The 14,301-nt window shown below is 40.0% G+C and overlaps 1 protein-coding gene across 1 annotated transcript in view; it reads right to left on the bottom strand.

Moving 5' to 3' along the window:
- ube2e3 (ubiquitin-conjugating enzyme E2E 3 (UBC4/5 homolog, yeast)) overlaps positions 1-14,093 on the bottom strand; it is a 143,843-nt gene extending 129,750 nt beyond the window's left edge. Inside the window, exon 1 of the mRNA XM_069936235.1 lies at positions 14,002-14,093. Within this exon, the coding sequence (XP_069792336.1) occupies positions 14,002-14,093 (92 nt within the window). The remainder of the gene's footprint in view (positions 1-14,001) is intronic.
- Between the last annotated feature and the right edge of the window lie 208 nt (positions 14,094-14,301).

Raw genomic sequence — 14,301 nt, 5'->3', positions numbered from 1 at the left:
TGCTTAAAAAAAATTATAGGATCGGAACCTTCAATGTCCTCTGGAAGACCAACTATTTTCACATTATTCCTTCGGCTTTGATTTTCCAACGAATCAATCTTCTTCAATAAATCTCCTTTTTGAATCCCCCAATCTACAAAAGAACCTTCCACTTTTTCCATTTTTTCTCTATTACTTTCCACCTGATTTTGACACTCAAAGTTTCATTTTTCTTAAAATTATCTTGCACAGTATCAACTGATTTTATACATCTATTAATATCACTCTTAACTACAGTCATTACCTGTTTCATAGTCGACATTTTATCACACAGGGTATTCATTTTTATTTTCATCTCCATAAATCCTTGATTCACCTGAGTTGATATTCATTTTGACATATTATGCATTTGACAAGCAATCCCTTCCAAAACAGTGAACACTGAATCCATTCCAGATTCCACCTCCACTTTTTGTGGTCTTCCTCCTGGACAAATTCCAATAAGGTAAGTTCCTCTTCCTCAGTCATCGTAGATCCTTAAGCTGAACGGCTGCAGGTCTGGACACTCGACGCCAGCACCCTGACCTCTTCGGGACATTGGCATTCGGGCTTCGCCACAGCCCATACTTTGTCAAGCAATTCTCGGACCCGAGATGTCCCACGCAAGCCAGGCAAAGCTGCCAGATGCTCAGGAGCGTACTTAGACGCTACACTGCGCGTCCCCAGGCCGCCCAGTGAGGTCGCGGGTCCCCTTGTCGGCTGTGCCGCCCACGCTCACGGCTTCACGTGAATGCGGGTAGGCAACGGCCGAGCTCACCAAAGTGTCGGCGCCATTTTGGGGAGGCAGGATCGGCGCCAAGGTCAAACTCGAACGGGCTGGAGTCCTCTGAGGCTTGGAGACTCCCAACGACAATTTCGTGGATTCAGCTATGCAGGTAGGCCTCAATTCTTCTGCACTTTTGTATAGTAATTTTTTCTGAAGTTGAGGTTTAAATTTTTTCACATTAGATGCCATCATAAATCACTGTTATTTAAACAACTAAATATTATTTTTAACCACTTTTATGCTTTTTTAAAACCGGGTATTTAGTAATCCAGCTGGGGAAAGGTGGAATACACATCTTTCTTCTATGCCATCTTGCCACGCTCCCCTTATACCCCATTTTAAACTCAATTCATTGAAAAATACATAGCACAAAAAAAATTGGCACATAGCAAACAAGTGGCTGGCTTGCTCAAATGTATAAATGCTTTTTATTCAAAGCTGTGTTCATTCACCTGATGATAGTAGGTAGTTGTACAAAAGCTTGAAGATGGCATTTTCAGTTATTTTTTGGACTGAGAACGATTTGTATTCTAGCTATCTGGTTGTTGTGCAAAATACATTTTTTTTGTACACAGATGGATTGAAGTTTGACATTCACCACGTTTGAAACCTGAGAGTAAGCAATAGAAATAAACTTGAGACATTTGGACCACTGAGCTCTTCAGTCTTTGCCAAGTCTGTGAAGGTCAAGATTTTGCTCATGTGGTCAATTATTGGAACATAGCAGTTTTCCAAATATGCTTAAACTTTAACTTGATGTATATTTCACAGAACAGATTGAGGTAAATTGCTTAACTACTTACCTAAAAATCAATAGGTCCTGCAACACTTATTTTTAACCTAACGGCTACAGAAAAATATTATCCCAAGCAGTTTGTTATTTTATTTGTTTTATGATGTAAAATCGTGTGAGTGCTACTGGTACCATGTAACCTAGTACTACCTGTCACATAGTCGGGTGGTCGGCGACTAAACCGGCTCCCCCATCAGGGTTGCCTGGCGCAGAGAGTGGTTAGACACCCTGAAGGATGAAAAAGAAGACCTACCAAAGGACAGATGAACCCACTCTTAGGGTCAATATCCATCTAGCAAACACGTACCATGAAGCACTGAAAGGGCACCCCTTGCATTGGTATAGCCATTCATTGCAACAGAACCTCCCCCAGCCTTCTTGGACCTCATCATGCTGCTGGATCTGGGAAGGGATGCTGAGAGGGTGGGACTGGACCTGTGCAATCCCTACTCACCTAAATCCATTCACGCACTTGCTGTTCCTTTCTGAGGAGTGGGATATCCTTATATCAAACCCTACAGATTGAATGAAAGGAACCATCATCATCCTGTGGGATGGTTAGCAAAAACAGTGGAAATAAATAATTAACAGTGATTGACTTCTATACTTCAGAAGTTGAAATCCTTGTAAAGAGTGGAAAGATCCTTGCAGATGATCTCAGTTAGATTTTGTAATTTGGCCATTGGCTAGAAACGTGGATCACTACAGCACAGGAACAAGCCCTTCAGCCCATCTTGTCTGTGCTGAATTATTATTTGTCTTATCCCAATAATCTGCACCTGGGCCAAAAACCTCCAGACCCCTCCCATTCATGTACCTTACCAAATTTTTCTTAAATGACAAAATTTAGTCTGCATTCACCACTTCAGTTGACAGCTCATTCTGCACTCTCCCCACTCTTTGCATGAAAAGTTCTCCCTAATGTGCCCGTTAAACATTTCATATTTCACCCTTAAGCCATGTCCTCTAGTTCTTGTCTCACTTAACCTCATGCAAAAAGACTCTATGTATGCTATCTATATCCTTCAATTTTTTATGCCTTTATCAAATCTCCACTGTATTCTTCTATGTTCCAGGTATAAAGTCCTAACCTGCTTCACCTTTCCCTATGACTCAGTTCCTCAACTCCCTCTAACATCAGTAATGAGGTTATGGAGTACTTGAGGGACATGGCAAGATAGGTCAAAGCAAGAATGGTTTCCTTGAGGGAAAATCTTCTTTGGAATTGGAATTCTTTGAAAAAGTGATAAGCAGGCAAGATGAGGGAAATGCAGTGGGTGTTAAAAATTTGGATCTTCAGAAGGCCTTTGACAAAGTGCCATACATGAGCTACTTAACAAGATAAGAGCCCAAGCTATTAAAGGAAATTTACTTGCATGGATAGAGCAGTAGCTGATTGGCAGGAAGGAGAGAGTCAAAAGACAGATCAAATTCTGGTTGGCTGCCATTTGAGCATGGAGTTCCACAGGTCGGTGTTGGGACCGCCTCTTTTTATGATGTATATTAATGATTTGGATTTTGGAATTAATGGCTTTGTGCCAAGTTTGCAGATGAATTGAAGGTAGGTGGAGGAGGAGGTAGTGTTGAGGAAACAGGAAGATTACAGAAGGATTCAGCCAGATTTGGAGAATCTGCTTGAGAAGTGACAAATGAAATACAATGTCAGAAAGGGTATGGTCATGCATTTTGGTAGAAAAAAATAAACAATAAACAGACAGACTTTTTTAAATGGCAAAAAAGTTGAAAATGCCCAGATGCAAAGGGACCTGGGAGTATTCATACAGGATAACCTGAAGGTAAACTTACAGGTTGAGACAGTGGTGAAGAAGGCAAATGCAATGCTGGCATTCATTTCAAGAGGAATACAATACAAGAGCAGGGGCATGATGTTGAGGCTTTAGAAGGCACTGGTGATGTGGTGATATGTAATTACACCACTAGGTCACCGGGGGTCACCGGTTTATTAAAGTTGTCTTATACTCGCACTGCTGGTGTGGTTATTGTCAGTACAAGGTGAAAGCAATTCTCGAGATGCCCAAACTCATAGACAAAAAGGGTATATTGAGACTGCTGGGAATGATCCATTTCATTGGTAAATTCATACCTTACCTGCCTTCCAAAACAATGTTCCTGACGAACTTTGTTACACGATAAATGTGAATTCAAGTGGACAGCCAACCATGAGGAAGAATGGGGATGACTGAAGAGCATTCTAATACAGAACTGATGCTTTTGATGTTCTTTGACCTATCCAGAAGGACGAAAATATCTATAGATGCTTCAAAAGATGGAATAGGTGCCATACTACATCAGGCTGTGGAAAAGATTGAAGAACAGTAGCATACACATCAAGGACGATGACCACAACTGAATGTTAATATGTGCAGATCGAGAAAGAGTGTCTAGGTCTGGTGTATGGATTTGAGAAATTCCATAGTTATATGTATGGTCTACCAACATTTATGGCAGAGACAAGACCACAAGCCATTAATAGCCATAATCAAGAAAAATCTTAGTGAGCTGCCACCACAAATCCAAAGAAGCTACAACGTTATGACTTTGAATTGGTGTACACACCAAGGAAACTTATTGTCCTGGCTGAAACATTGTACAGGGCAATGACACAGAGTGAAGCACACAATAAAAATTCCACAGAGAGAGTGATGTGAATCTCCATGTGAACATGATCACTGAAACTCTTCCCATATCTGACATGAAATCCAAGTGGATTATAACTGAAACAGAAAAGGAGATAGTTCTACAGAAGGTCATCAAGAATCTGAATGAAGGATGGTCTAAAGGTGAATGTCAGCCATACTACAACATCAGAGCTGAGTTGAGTGTTGTCATTGGGCTTCTACTCAGACAGAGAAGCCCAATGACAACACTCAGCTCAATCACTGACAAGAGATGCTGAAAAGGCTGCATGACGGACACCTTGGAATGGAAAAATGCAAGCAAAAGGAGGGCCAGGACTGCAGTTTATTGGCCAGGGATAAATGCTGATGTTGACAGGATGATTTCAAATTGTGAAACGTGTTTGAAACATCATGCAAAGCAGACAAATAACCCCAGCAGAAAGTTGGGACTGATCTGTTCCACATGGATAGAAAAAATTACTTACCGGTTATTGATTATCTATTGAACGATCCAGAGATTGTGCTGCTTCCCAATATGTCTGCTGCCTGTGTGATCAAATGTATGAAATTGATCTTTGTAAGACATGGAATTTTTCAAATCGTCTGCTGAGTTTCTCCAGCATTGTTTTGATTTTAACAATGGTGTCTGCAGGCTTCCACCATCAAATTTCTGAACAGAGAGGTGGAGAGGATGAGCAAATGTAGGTTCTTTGGAGTCACTATCTCGGAAGATCTTTCCTGGAACCAACACACCAATGGCATCATGAAGAAAGCCTCTACTTCCTCAGGAGTTTGCGGAGGAGCTAGTGGAGTTGTTCAAGTGAACCGGTACGGACTTGAAGGGCCGACATGGCCTGTTTCCGTGCTGTAAACGGGTTATATGGTTATGGTTATATGGTCTCCAGTAACAATCGACCATGCTACAGTTGTAGAGAATTCCAGAACTTTGCAGAAGAGTATGATTTTTGACATATGACTTCAAGTCCTCTGCATCCATAGTCAAATGGTAAAGCAGAGAAGGAGTTCACAGAGTTAAACAGCTGCTCCAAGAAAGCACAAGTCAGTGGGTCAGATCCTTAATGAGCTCGGTTGAGTTATCGAGCTTCACCTCTTGTAGATGGCATGTCACCCGCTGAGCTCCTGATGAGACATAGACTACACACCACACTTCCCTATTCTGCAGATCCAAACAAGAGCAGAGATGTCAAATGGAAACAAAAGCATCTGCAAAGGAGACAAAAAGCAACTATGACAAGTCATCAAGAAACTTAGGACCTCTCGCACATGACACAGTGAGACTTAGAGATTCCAACACCTGGGACAAGATCCTACACTGTCAGAACAAAGGATGGTCAAACACTGAGGAGGAAATGAAAGAATCTTCTGAAAACACAAATGACACTGCAGGAACAGACAAATGCAGAGGATCCAGCCTTCACAGCAACAGAAACACCACTAGACAGTAGTGAACCAGAGGAGTGACACATGCACCTGAGTTAAGAAGATCCACACACGTTATCAATGCACTTGACAGGCTGAATCTCTAAAAGAAAAAGAACTGCACACTTAAAAAGTCCGTGCTGTTAATGCTTGTGTTTATGTTTGTGTTTAACTTTAAATTAAAATTAATACTGTATTACTATGCGTAATGTGCTAGATTGAACATCTTCAGGAAATGCAATGTAGTGAATGGGAGTTAATTATCCTCCTGACAATAGACAATAGGTCCAGGCATAGGCCATTCGGCCCTTTGACCCAGCACCACTATTCACTGTGATTATGACTGATCATCCACAATCAGTACCCCGTTCCTGCCTTCTCCCTATATCCCTTGACTCCGCTATCTTTAAGAACTCTACCTAACTCTTTCTGTAAAGCATCCAGAGAATTGGCCTCCACTGCCTTTTGAGACAGAGAATTCCACAGATCACTATCTGGGTGAAAAGATTTTTCCTCAACATTGTTCTATATGGCTTACCCCTTATATTGTGGCCTCTGGTTCTAGACTGTCCCATCAATGGGAACATGTTTCCTGCCTCTAGCTTGTCCAATACCTTAATAATCTTACATTTCAATCAGATCCCCTCTCATTCTTTTAAATTCCACTGTATACAAGCCCAGTTGCTCAAATCTTTCAACATATGTTAGTCCCGCCATCCCGGGAATCAACCTCATTAACCTATGCTGTTCTCCCTCAATAGCAAGAATGTTGTTCCTCCAATTTGGAGACTAAAACTGCACTCAATATTCCAGGTGTGGTCCCACTCGGGTCCTATGCAACTGCAGAAGGACTGCTCTGCTATTATTCTCAATTCCCTTTGTTATGAAGGCCAACATGCCATTAGCTTTATTCACTGCCTGCTGACTTTGAGTGACTGATGAACAAGGTCACCTAGATCACATTGTACTTCCCCTATTCCTAACTTGACACCATTCAGATAGTATTCTTCCTTCCTGTTCTTGCCACCAAAGTGGATAATCTCACATCCACATTAAACTGCATCTGCCATGCATCTGCCCACTCACCCAACCTGTCCAAGTCACCCTGCATTCTCATAACATCCTCCTCACATTTCACAGCTTTGTGTCAACTGCAAAGTTGCTAATGATACTTTTAATTTCTTCATCTAAATAATTAATGTATCTTGTAAATAGCTGCAGTCCCAGCACCGAGCCTTGTGGTACCCCATTAGTCACCGCCTGCCATTCTGAAAGGGACCTGTTAATTCCTACATTTTGTTTCCTGTCTGCTAACCAATTTTCTATCGATGTCAGTACCCTGCCTCCAATATCATGTGCTCTAATTTTGCCCACCAATCTCCTATGTGGGACCTTATCAAAAGCTTTCTAAAGTCCAGGTACACGACATCCACTGGCTCTCCCTTGTCCATTTTCATAGTTATATCCTCAAAATATTGAAGAATATCAGTCAATTATGATTTTCCTTTGTAAATCCATGTTGGCTCAGTCCTATCCTGTTACTGCTATCCAAATGTGCCTTTATTTAATCCTTTATAATTGACCCCAGCCACGAGACAGCACATCCTGATGCCTTCCTGATCATTGTGGAAGACTTCAATCAAGCCAACCTGAAGACGTGTCTATCATCAACACATCACTTCCAAGACCAGGGGAACCAATGCACTCGACCACTGCTACACCACCGTGAAAAACGCATACCGAGCCGTACCACAACCGCACTTCAGCAAGTCTGATCACCTGGCTGTACTTCTACTCCATGCATACAAGCAGAGACTAAAGACCACAGCACCAGTGGTGAAGACAGCGAAGGTATGCTTGAAGGAGACAGAGGTGCATCTGCAGCAGGACTGCTTTGAGTCGGTGGATTGGAACATATTCAAGAATTCATCCCCTAGACAAATGAATATCCAGCAGGTGTCATCGACTTCATCAAGACCTGCGTGGATAAATGTGTTCCCATGTGCAAATACTGGGTATTCCCCAACCAAAAGCCCTAGTTGAATCATAGAATCCACAACGTGCTGAGGGTGAGAACAAGAAAATTTAAGGCCAGAGATGGTGATCTTTACAAGAAGTCCAGGTACGATCTGCAGAAGGCCATCTCTGAAGCAAAGTGGTAATTCCAGAGGAAGCTACACACAGAGACAGATAGACTCCAGCTATTGCAGAAGAGCAGGCCATTACAGCCTTCAATGCATGGGCAAACCCTATAGGTCGCTGTGGTGCTTCACTACCCAATGAGCTGAACAACTTCTATGCCTACCTTGAGAAGAACCAAACAATGCCTACTAGAATCTCTGAAAAGGTTGAGGTCCCTGTGATATCTGTCTCTGAGGGTGAAGTCAGAATGAAAAAGTCTATTCTCTTTGAATATATTTAATGTTTTGGCCTCTGCTTCTTTCAATGGGAGAGAATAGCTTTTTGGGTGAAGAAATTTCTCATGATCTTGATTCAAAATTGCATTTCTCACATTCTGAAGTTGAGTTATGGACCACAACCATCAGGACCATCTTTGTATCTGTTCAGTCTATGCAATTCTGACAGGTTTAGATTTCAATGAGATATTCTCCTAATCTTTTGTACTCCAGTAAACATAGGCCTAATTGGCCCAATCCCACCTCTTCTGTTTCCCAGGAATCAGTTTCCTTCATTTTCATTGCACTCCCTCCATGATAATATAAACCAATATACAGAATGCCAGATTAGATCTCACCATAGCCCTGCACAACTGCAGCAAGACATCTTTGATCCTTTTCCTTTCACCTCAGTTATGGTGTAGTGCCTTTAGCCACTCAAACTCTATACTACCAAATTTCCTCTCTAAACTTCTCTATAAAGACCTAAGATTTTGGTTACCCTTTCTTATAGTTTGTTAAGCTCTTTGATTTTTTTTTTCTCTCAAAAGTTAGCATTTAGCCTATACCATTGACCTGCAAACAAACTTTACAATGCTAAAAGAAATCAAATTAAAATGAATACCTTCCTAGAAATGTAAATAACATATCAACAGTTGTTCTCCTCAAAATGATAAAAATTCCAATTATTGGCTATTTAACTGAAATGAGTAATAGACTTTTTTTCATTATTGAGAAGCCTTAGAGCAGAGCCAAGACCCATGAATAGCAAATGTATTATCAAAGAACGAGTTAATCAGGAAGTGTTGCAAAGTTTATTTCAGGTTTCAAAAAACCTATACAGGCTCATTTAAGTAATTGAAATATTCAACACAAGGTTTATTAACACACCAAGGTTAATTTGACAGCGTTTCAACTGAAGTGAATTTTTATTAGCAAGAATATAATGTATCTTTAATTTTAAAAGCCAGTAGATTGTGAGAAGAGGAAGTTTAAGGTAATTGAAGAGTTCTATAGTTTTGAAATCCTAAGAAAGATTCAGATAGAGCAAGGGAAGGTGAGGTGAGTATTCACTTCAATACAATGAGGATGAATAGGAGTGAAATAAGTGGATAATGTGTCACTCAAAAAGCACAAACAAACTAAATAATCTGGCATTTACTCTTGAATCATTAGCTTTCTGTTATATTGTTAAAATCCTAGCAATTACATTGAGGTTGAATTAGAACAGAAAACCCTTATCAACCGTTATCAACCATTTTATTTGGCTAAAGCACCCTTAGGACTCTACTGTGCTCAAAGTTCTGGGCCCTCTTCTCTGTGAACCAGTCAAGTTTAGTTTGTTTCTTCCCTCCTACAGTCGACATAAAAAACATTTAAAAAAATATGATTTCAGTCCAGAATTTCCCCCCCCCATATGTGGGCCTTGGGGGGAGGGGCTTATGGCCCCCCATTGAAAATGGCTGCTATAAATATTAACTGTCAACTGAAATGCAAATGCATATAAGCAATAAAATGATTTACATGTAGATTTATGTGATGCATAAGTATTTGAAGAAGACCGCAGAGCCCACCTCACTGACAAAAGGCAAAGGAGGAAAAACCCAACACCCAACCCCAACCCACCAATTTTCCCCTGCAACCGCTGCAACCGTGTCTGCCTGTCCCGCATCGGACTTGTCAGCCACCAACGAGCCTGCAGCTGACGTGGACTTTTTACCCCCTCCATAAATCTTCGTCCGCGAAGCCAAGCCAAAGAAGAAGTATATAATGTAAAAGACAATAAATCATTTATAAATCATCAATCTTCTGATTCAGTGACTGAAGAATTTATTACAGTCACTTGTGATCCACTTGTCTTTGATTGGCTGTTTGCTCAGGTTATGCCTGACTTTAAGATAACTCGCCTTCAACTAATTCGCTGACCAGTTAATTACACTGGTTTGCAGCTTCTTCTCAAGACCCTTTGTCTTGTTGATGAGCTGACATTTTGACATTATATCTATTTTCCAGATGAACAGCAAGTGAAGTATTTGTACAGCCATCTTATACTGACTGCAACCCAGAGAGTGACCACTGCAAATCCAAAATATCAGCAGATAGCTTTGACTCTTTATTTTGCAGAGAGCTTCCCTCTTCTTTCAGAGATTGTGGACATTAAAACACAGTTTATCTTAGTTTAGCTACTCTTTATATTTCCTTGTTTATTCTCAAGCATTGCTCTGTGCCCTCATTTAGAACCTTGAATATATTATCTGCTGAAAGGATACTTCTTCTTTAACATACATGGACAATAGTTGTATCTGCTCAAGGTCTTGAGTTTCCTAATAAATCCAACATGTCCTTACTTTCCATTGTCATTGCATGTTCTCAAAATAATTCTTCTCTGGTTTCCTCATGCCGAATGATGTCATGCTCTCAAGCAGTGATGTTCCATTCTTTTTTTTTAATAATTTTTTTATTTTTCACACAATGAGCCATACTGACCAAAATACACACAAACATTTCCCTCTTGAATATACACAGTGTCACTTTCTTCCCCTTCCCCCCTCCCTTCCCTCCCTCCTTCACCCCCCCCTCCCCACTCACTCAACGTTCAACATAAATGATACATTAAACCCATTAAACAATGTCATCACACAATGAAAATAAACAATAAAATTTGTGTCATCTACTTTTACACACTGGGTCAGTTCATTTCGTCTTCTTCTCCTTCTGTCATTTTAGGGGGTGGAGGTCCACGGTAGGACTCCTCTGTTGTGTTCCATGTACAGTACTCAAATTTGTTCAAATACTGTGATGTTATTTCTTAAATTATATGTTGTTTTTTCCAATGGAATACATTTATTCATTTCTATGTACCATTGCTGTATTCTCAGGCTATCTTCTAATTTCCAGGTTGACATTATACATTTTTTTGCTACAGCTAAGACTATCATAATAAATCTTTTTTGTGCTTCATCCAAATCGAGGCCTAATTCTTTACTTCTTATATTACTTAGAAGAAAGATCTCTGGATTTTTTGGGATGTTGCTTTTTGTGATTTTATTTAATACTGGGTTTAGATCTTCCCAAAACTTTTCCACTTTCTCACATGCCCAAATTGCATGTACTGTTGTTCCCGTTTCCTCCTTACAGTGAAAACATCTGTCTGATACTGTTGGGTCCCATTTATTTAACTTTTGGGGCGTGATGTATAGCCTGTGTAACCAATTATATTGTATCATGCGTAACCTCATGTTTATTGAATTTCTCATAGTTCCGGAGCATGCCAGATTCATGCAAAACAGCAATAATTACAGTAATACCAAAGATGGGGAAAGACCCACTAACACCAGCATCATATAGTCCAATATCTCTAATTAACACAGATTATAAGATAATAGCGAAACTATTAGCAAACAGATTGGCCGACTGTGTACCAAAAATAGTAAAACTAGATCAAACTGGATTTATTAAGAAAAGACGAACAACGGACAATATCTGTAAGTTCATTAACTTAATCCATGCAGTACAAGGAAACAAGACGCCAACGGTGGCGGTTGCCTTAGACGCAGAAAAAGCCTTTTACATAGTAGAATGTAATTATTTATTCAAAGTACTACAGAGGTTCAACCTACCAGAGAAATATATTAATTGGATTAAAGCATTATATAAGGGACCATTGGCAAAGGAGACAGTAAATGGATATATATCAAACCAATTTAAATTAAGCAGATCAACTAGGCAGGGATGTCCACTATCTCCCTCACTGTTCGTGTTAGCTATAGAACCACTGGCAGAACTGATAAGAACAGAAAATAAAATAAGAGGGATAAAAATAAAAGAGAAGGAATATAAAATCAGTCTATTTGCAGATGACATCATAGGATACTTAACAGAACCAGAAATATCAATAAAAGAATTACATAAGGAATTGAAGAAATATGGAGAAGTATCGGGGTACAAGATCAATGCAAATAAAAGTAAAGCAATGCCAATGAACAATGCGGATTTCACAAAGTTTAAGAAAGAATGACCATTTAGATGGCAAACACAAGCAATTCGATACCTAGGAATACAATTAGATAATAATTTAGGCCATCTATATAAACTAAATTATCAGCCATTAATGAAGAAATTACAAGACGACTTAAAACATTGGAAAGACGCCACTAAATTGTATTAAAATGAATATCTTCCCAAGGATACAATACCTATTTCAATCCTTACCAATTCACCTAACAGAGAAATTCTTCAAGGAGCTAAAGAAAATAATAAGGAAATTCTTATGGAAAGGGGGGAAACCGAGGATAGCGTTAGATAAATTAACAGAAAGGTACAAAAAAGGGAGCTTACAGCTACCAAACTTTAAGAATTATTATAGAGCAGCACAATTAAGATACCTATCAGATTTTTATCAAACAAGGGAAAAACCAGATTGGACCAGATTAGAGCTAGATAAAATAGTCCCCTATTCAGGTACCTGAACAAATACTCTATGAAAAGCTGGTGCAACATACGAATTCACCAGTACTGCACCATCTGCTCAACATTTGGAAGAAGATTCACGTAGAAAGGAATAAAACAAATTATCAACTACCAAAACTAATATTGACGCAAAATGAACTAATCCCTTTCACAATAGATAACCTTTCCTTGAGAAAATGGGAGAGAAAAGGGATCAAAAGAAAATAAAATTGTTTTTCGAGAAATAAATGATCTTTTGAACAAATGAAGGACAAATATGGTATAACTCATGGTACAATGTTTGCATATCACCAACTGAAATCCTACTTGAAGGACAAATTGGGAAGCAGACTGAGATTACCAGAAGGAAACTGTTTTGAATATGTGATTACAGACACAATGATAATTGAAAGATTTATAACAAACATGTACATCAAACTGCAAGAGAAAGAGAATGAGGCAACAAGCTGCAAACCCAAACAAAAATGGGAACAAGATCTGAACATAAAGATAAAGAATGAAACATGGGAAAAGATGTTCCATTCTTGATGCTAATATTTTAAGAGACAAAAGCTCGTTGTTTACCTTTGTTGATTTAACTGCAGGTGTCAGTGGCATCCTGGGGTCTGGAGGCTTCCAGCGTGCACGCGCTATGGACTTACGTGCGGGAGTTGCGCCTAGTTGGGCCAGTTAGTTAGCCCGCATTGACTGGTATGGCAGGATAGACAATGGGTGAATAAGGCTCTGATATTTTCTGTTGACCATTACCACCGATTCACAGTCATTACACGTTACGTTACTAAAGAGTCTGGTGAATACCGTTGGACTTTAGACATTGATCGTTATCCTTAGAAAACACATCATTATATTATCAGGAAAGTTACCAAGTTCAAGAATATTACCATGGACATTATGAGTCGTTTGTGTTAATTAATAAACCATTTAAAATTCAACTGGACTTCGATACGCGTCACAATAAAGACCCTACTTAGCCTCTGAGCAGCTTTTTTATGGGTGATAATCGTTATATATTATAATGATTAGACGAGACAGAATTTTGAAAAGAGCTACCATGATTAAAGGCAATATTATTGAATAATTGAGTTATAAAATGTAACTCTTGAAAATAGATATTCTATCTCTCTCTTTCTGTCTTCCCCACCCCACCCCAATCTCTCCATTACCTCGTTGTTTCTTCCATTTCCTTCTCTGGCAAACTACTTCTGGAGTGACTACATTAAGAGTATGAAAGGGTCCTGACTTTTAGTGGGGGGGGGGGTTTGCCAAGGGTCTTGTAAGATTCTGTTATGCATGTCTTTTCTCAGAAAGCCCAGTTCCACACTGCATCTGATACTGCTGTGCTGCAATGGTCTGGTCATCACCAAGGAGCAGGGTTGGCGCCAGAACATATGTTAGAGGGGGCATTAGCGAATTCGAGGGAGGCTCGTTTAGTGCGGGGTGGTGCTGGCAGAAACCTACCTGTCGTTAACACCATCTGCCCCTGCAATGTGGGGCACGAAGACGCCTTTTATTGCGTCAGTGTCACTAGATGCTACTGACGCTTGACTCATGCTAGTGACACAACCAGGGGCAGGTGGAAAGTCGCTAGCATGTGTCAACCTAGACGCTAAGAACGTGGGAGGGACTATGAGGGTCTGATGGCCACACCGTATGGGGGGCACAGCACCTTGTTTGGGGGAGCAATACCCATGGATGCCCATTCTTGGCATCGACCTTGCCCAGGACTGAGTAACTGATTGTCGGTTGAGAGGGTTTAGT

This window comes from Narcine bancroftii, chromosome 4 (genome assembly GCF_036971445.1).
Source record: "Narcine bancroftii isolate sNarBan1 chromosome 4, sNarBan1.hap1, whole genome shotgun sequence".
Classification (NCBI taxonomy): Eukaryota; Metazoa; Chordata; class Chondrichthyes; order Torpediniformes; family Narcinidae; genus Narcine; species Narcine bancroftii.
Note: the sequence above shows the minus strand (reverse complement) of the source record. Positions and strands in the feature narration are given on the sequence as shown.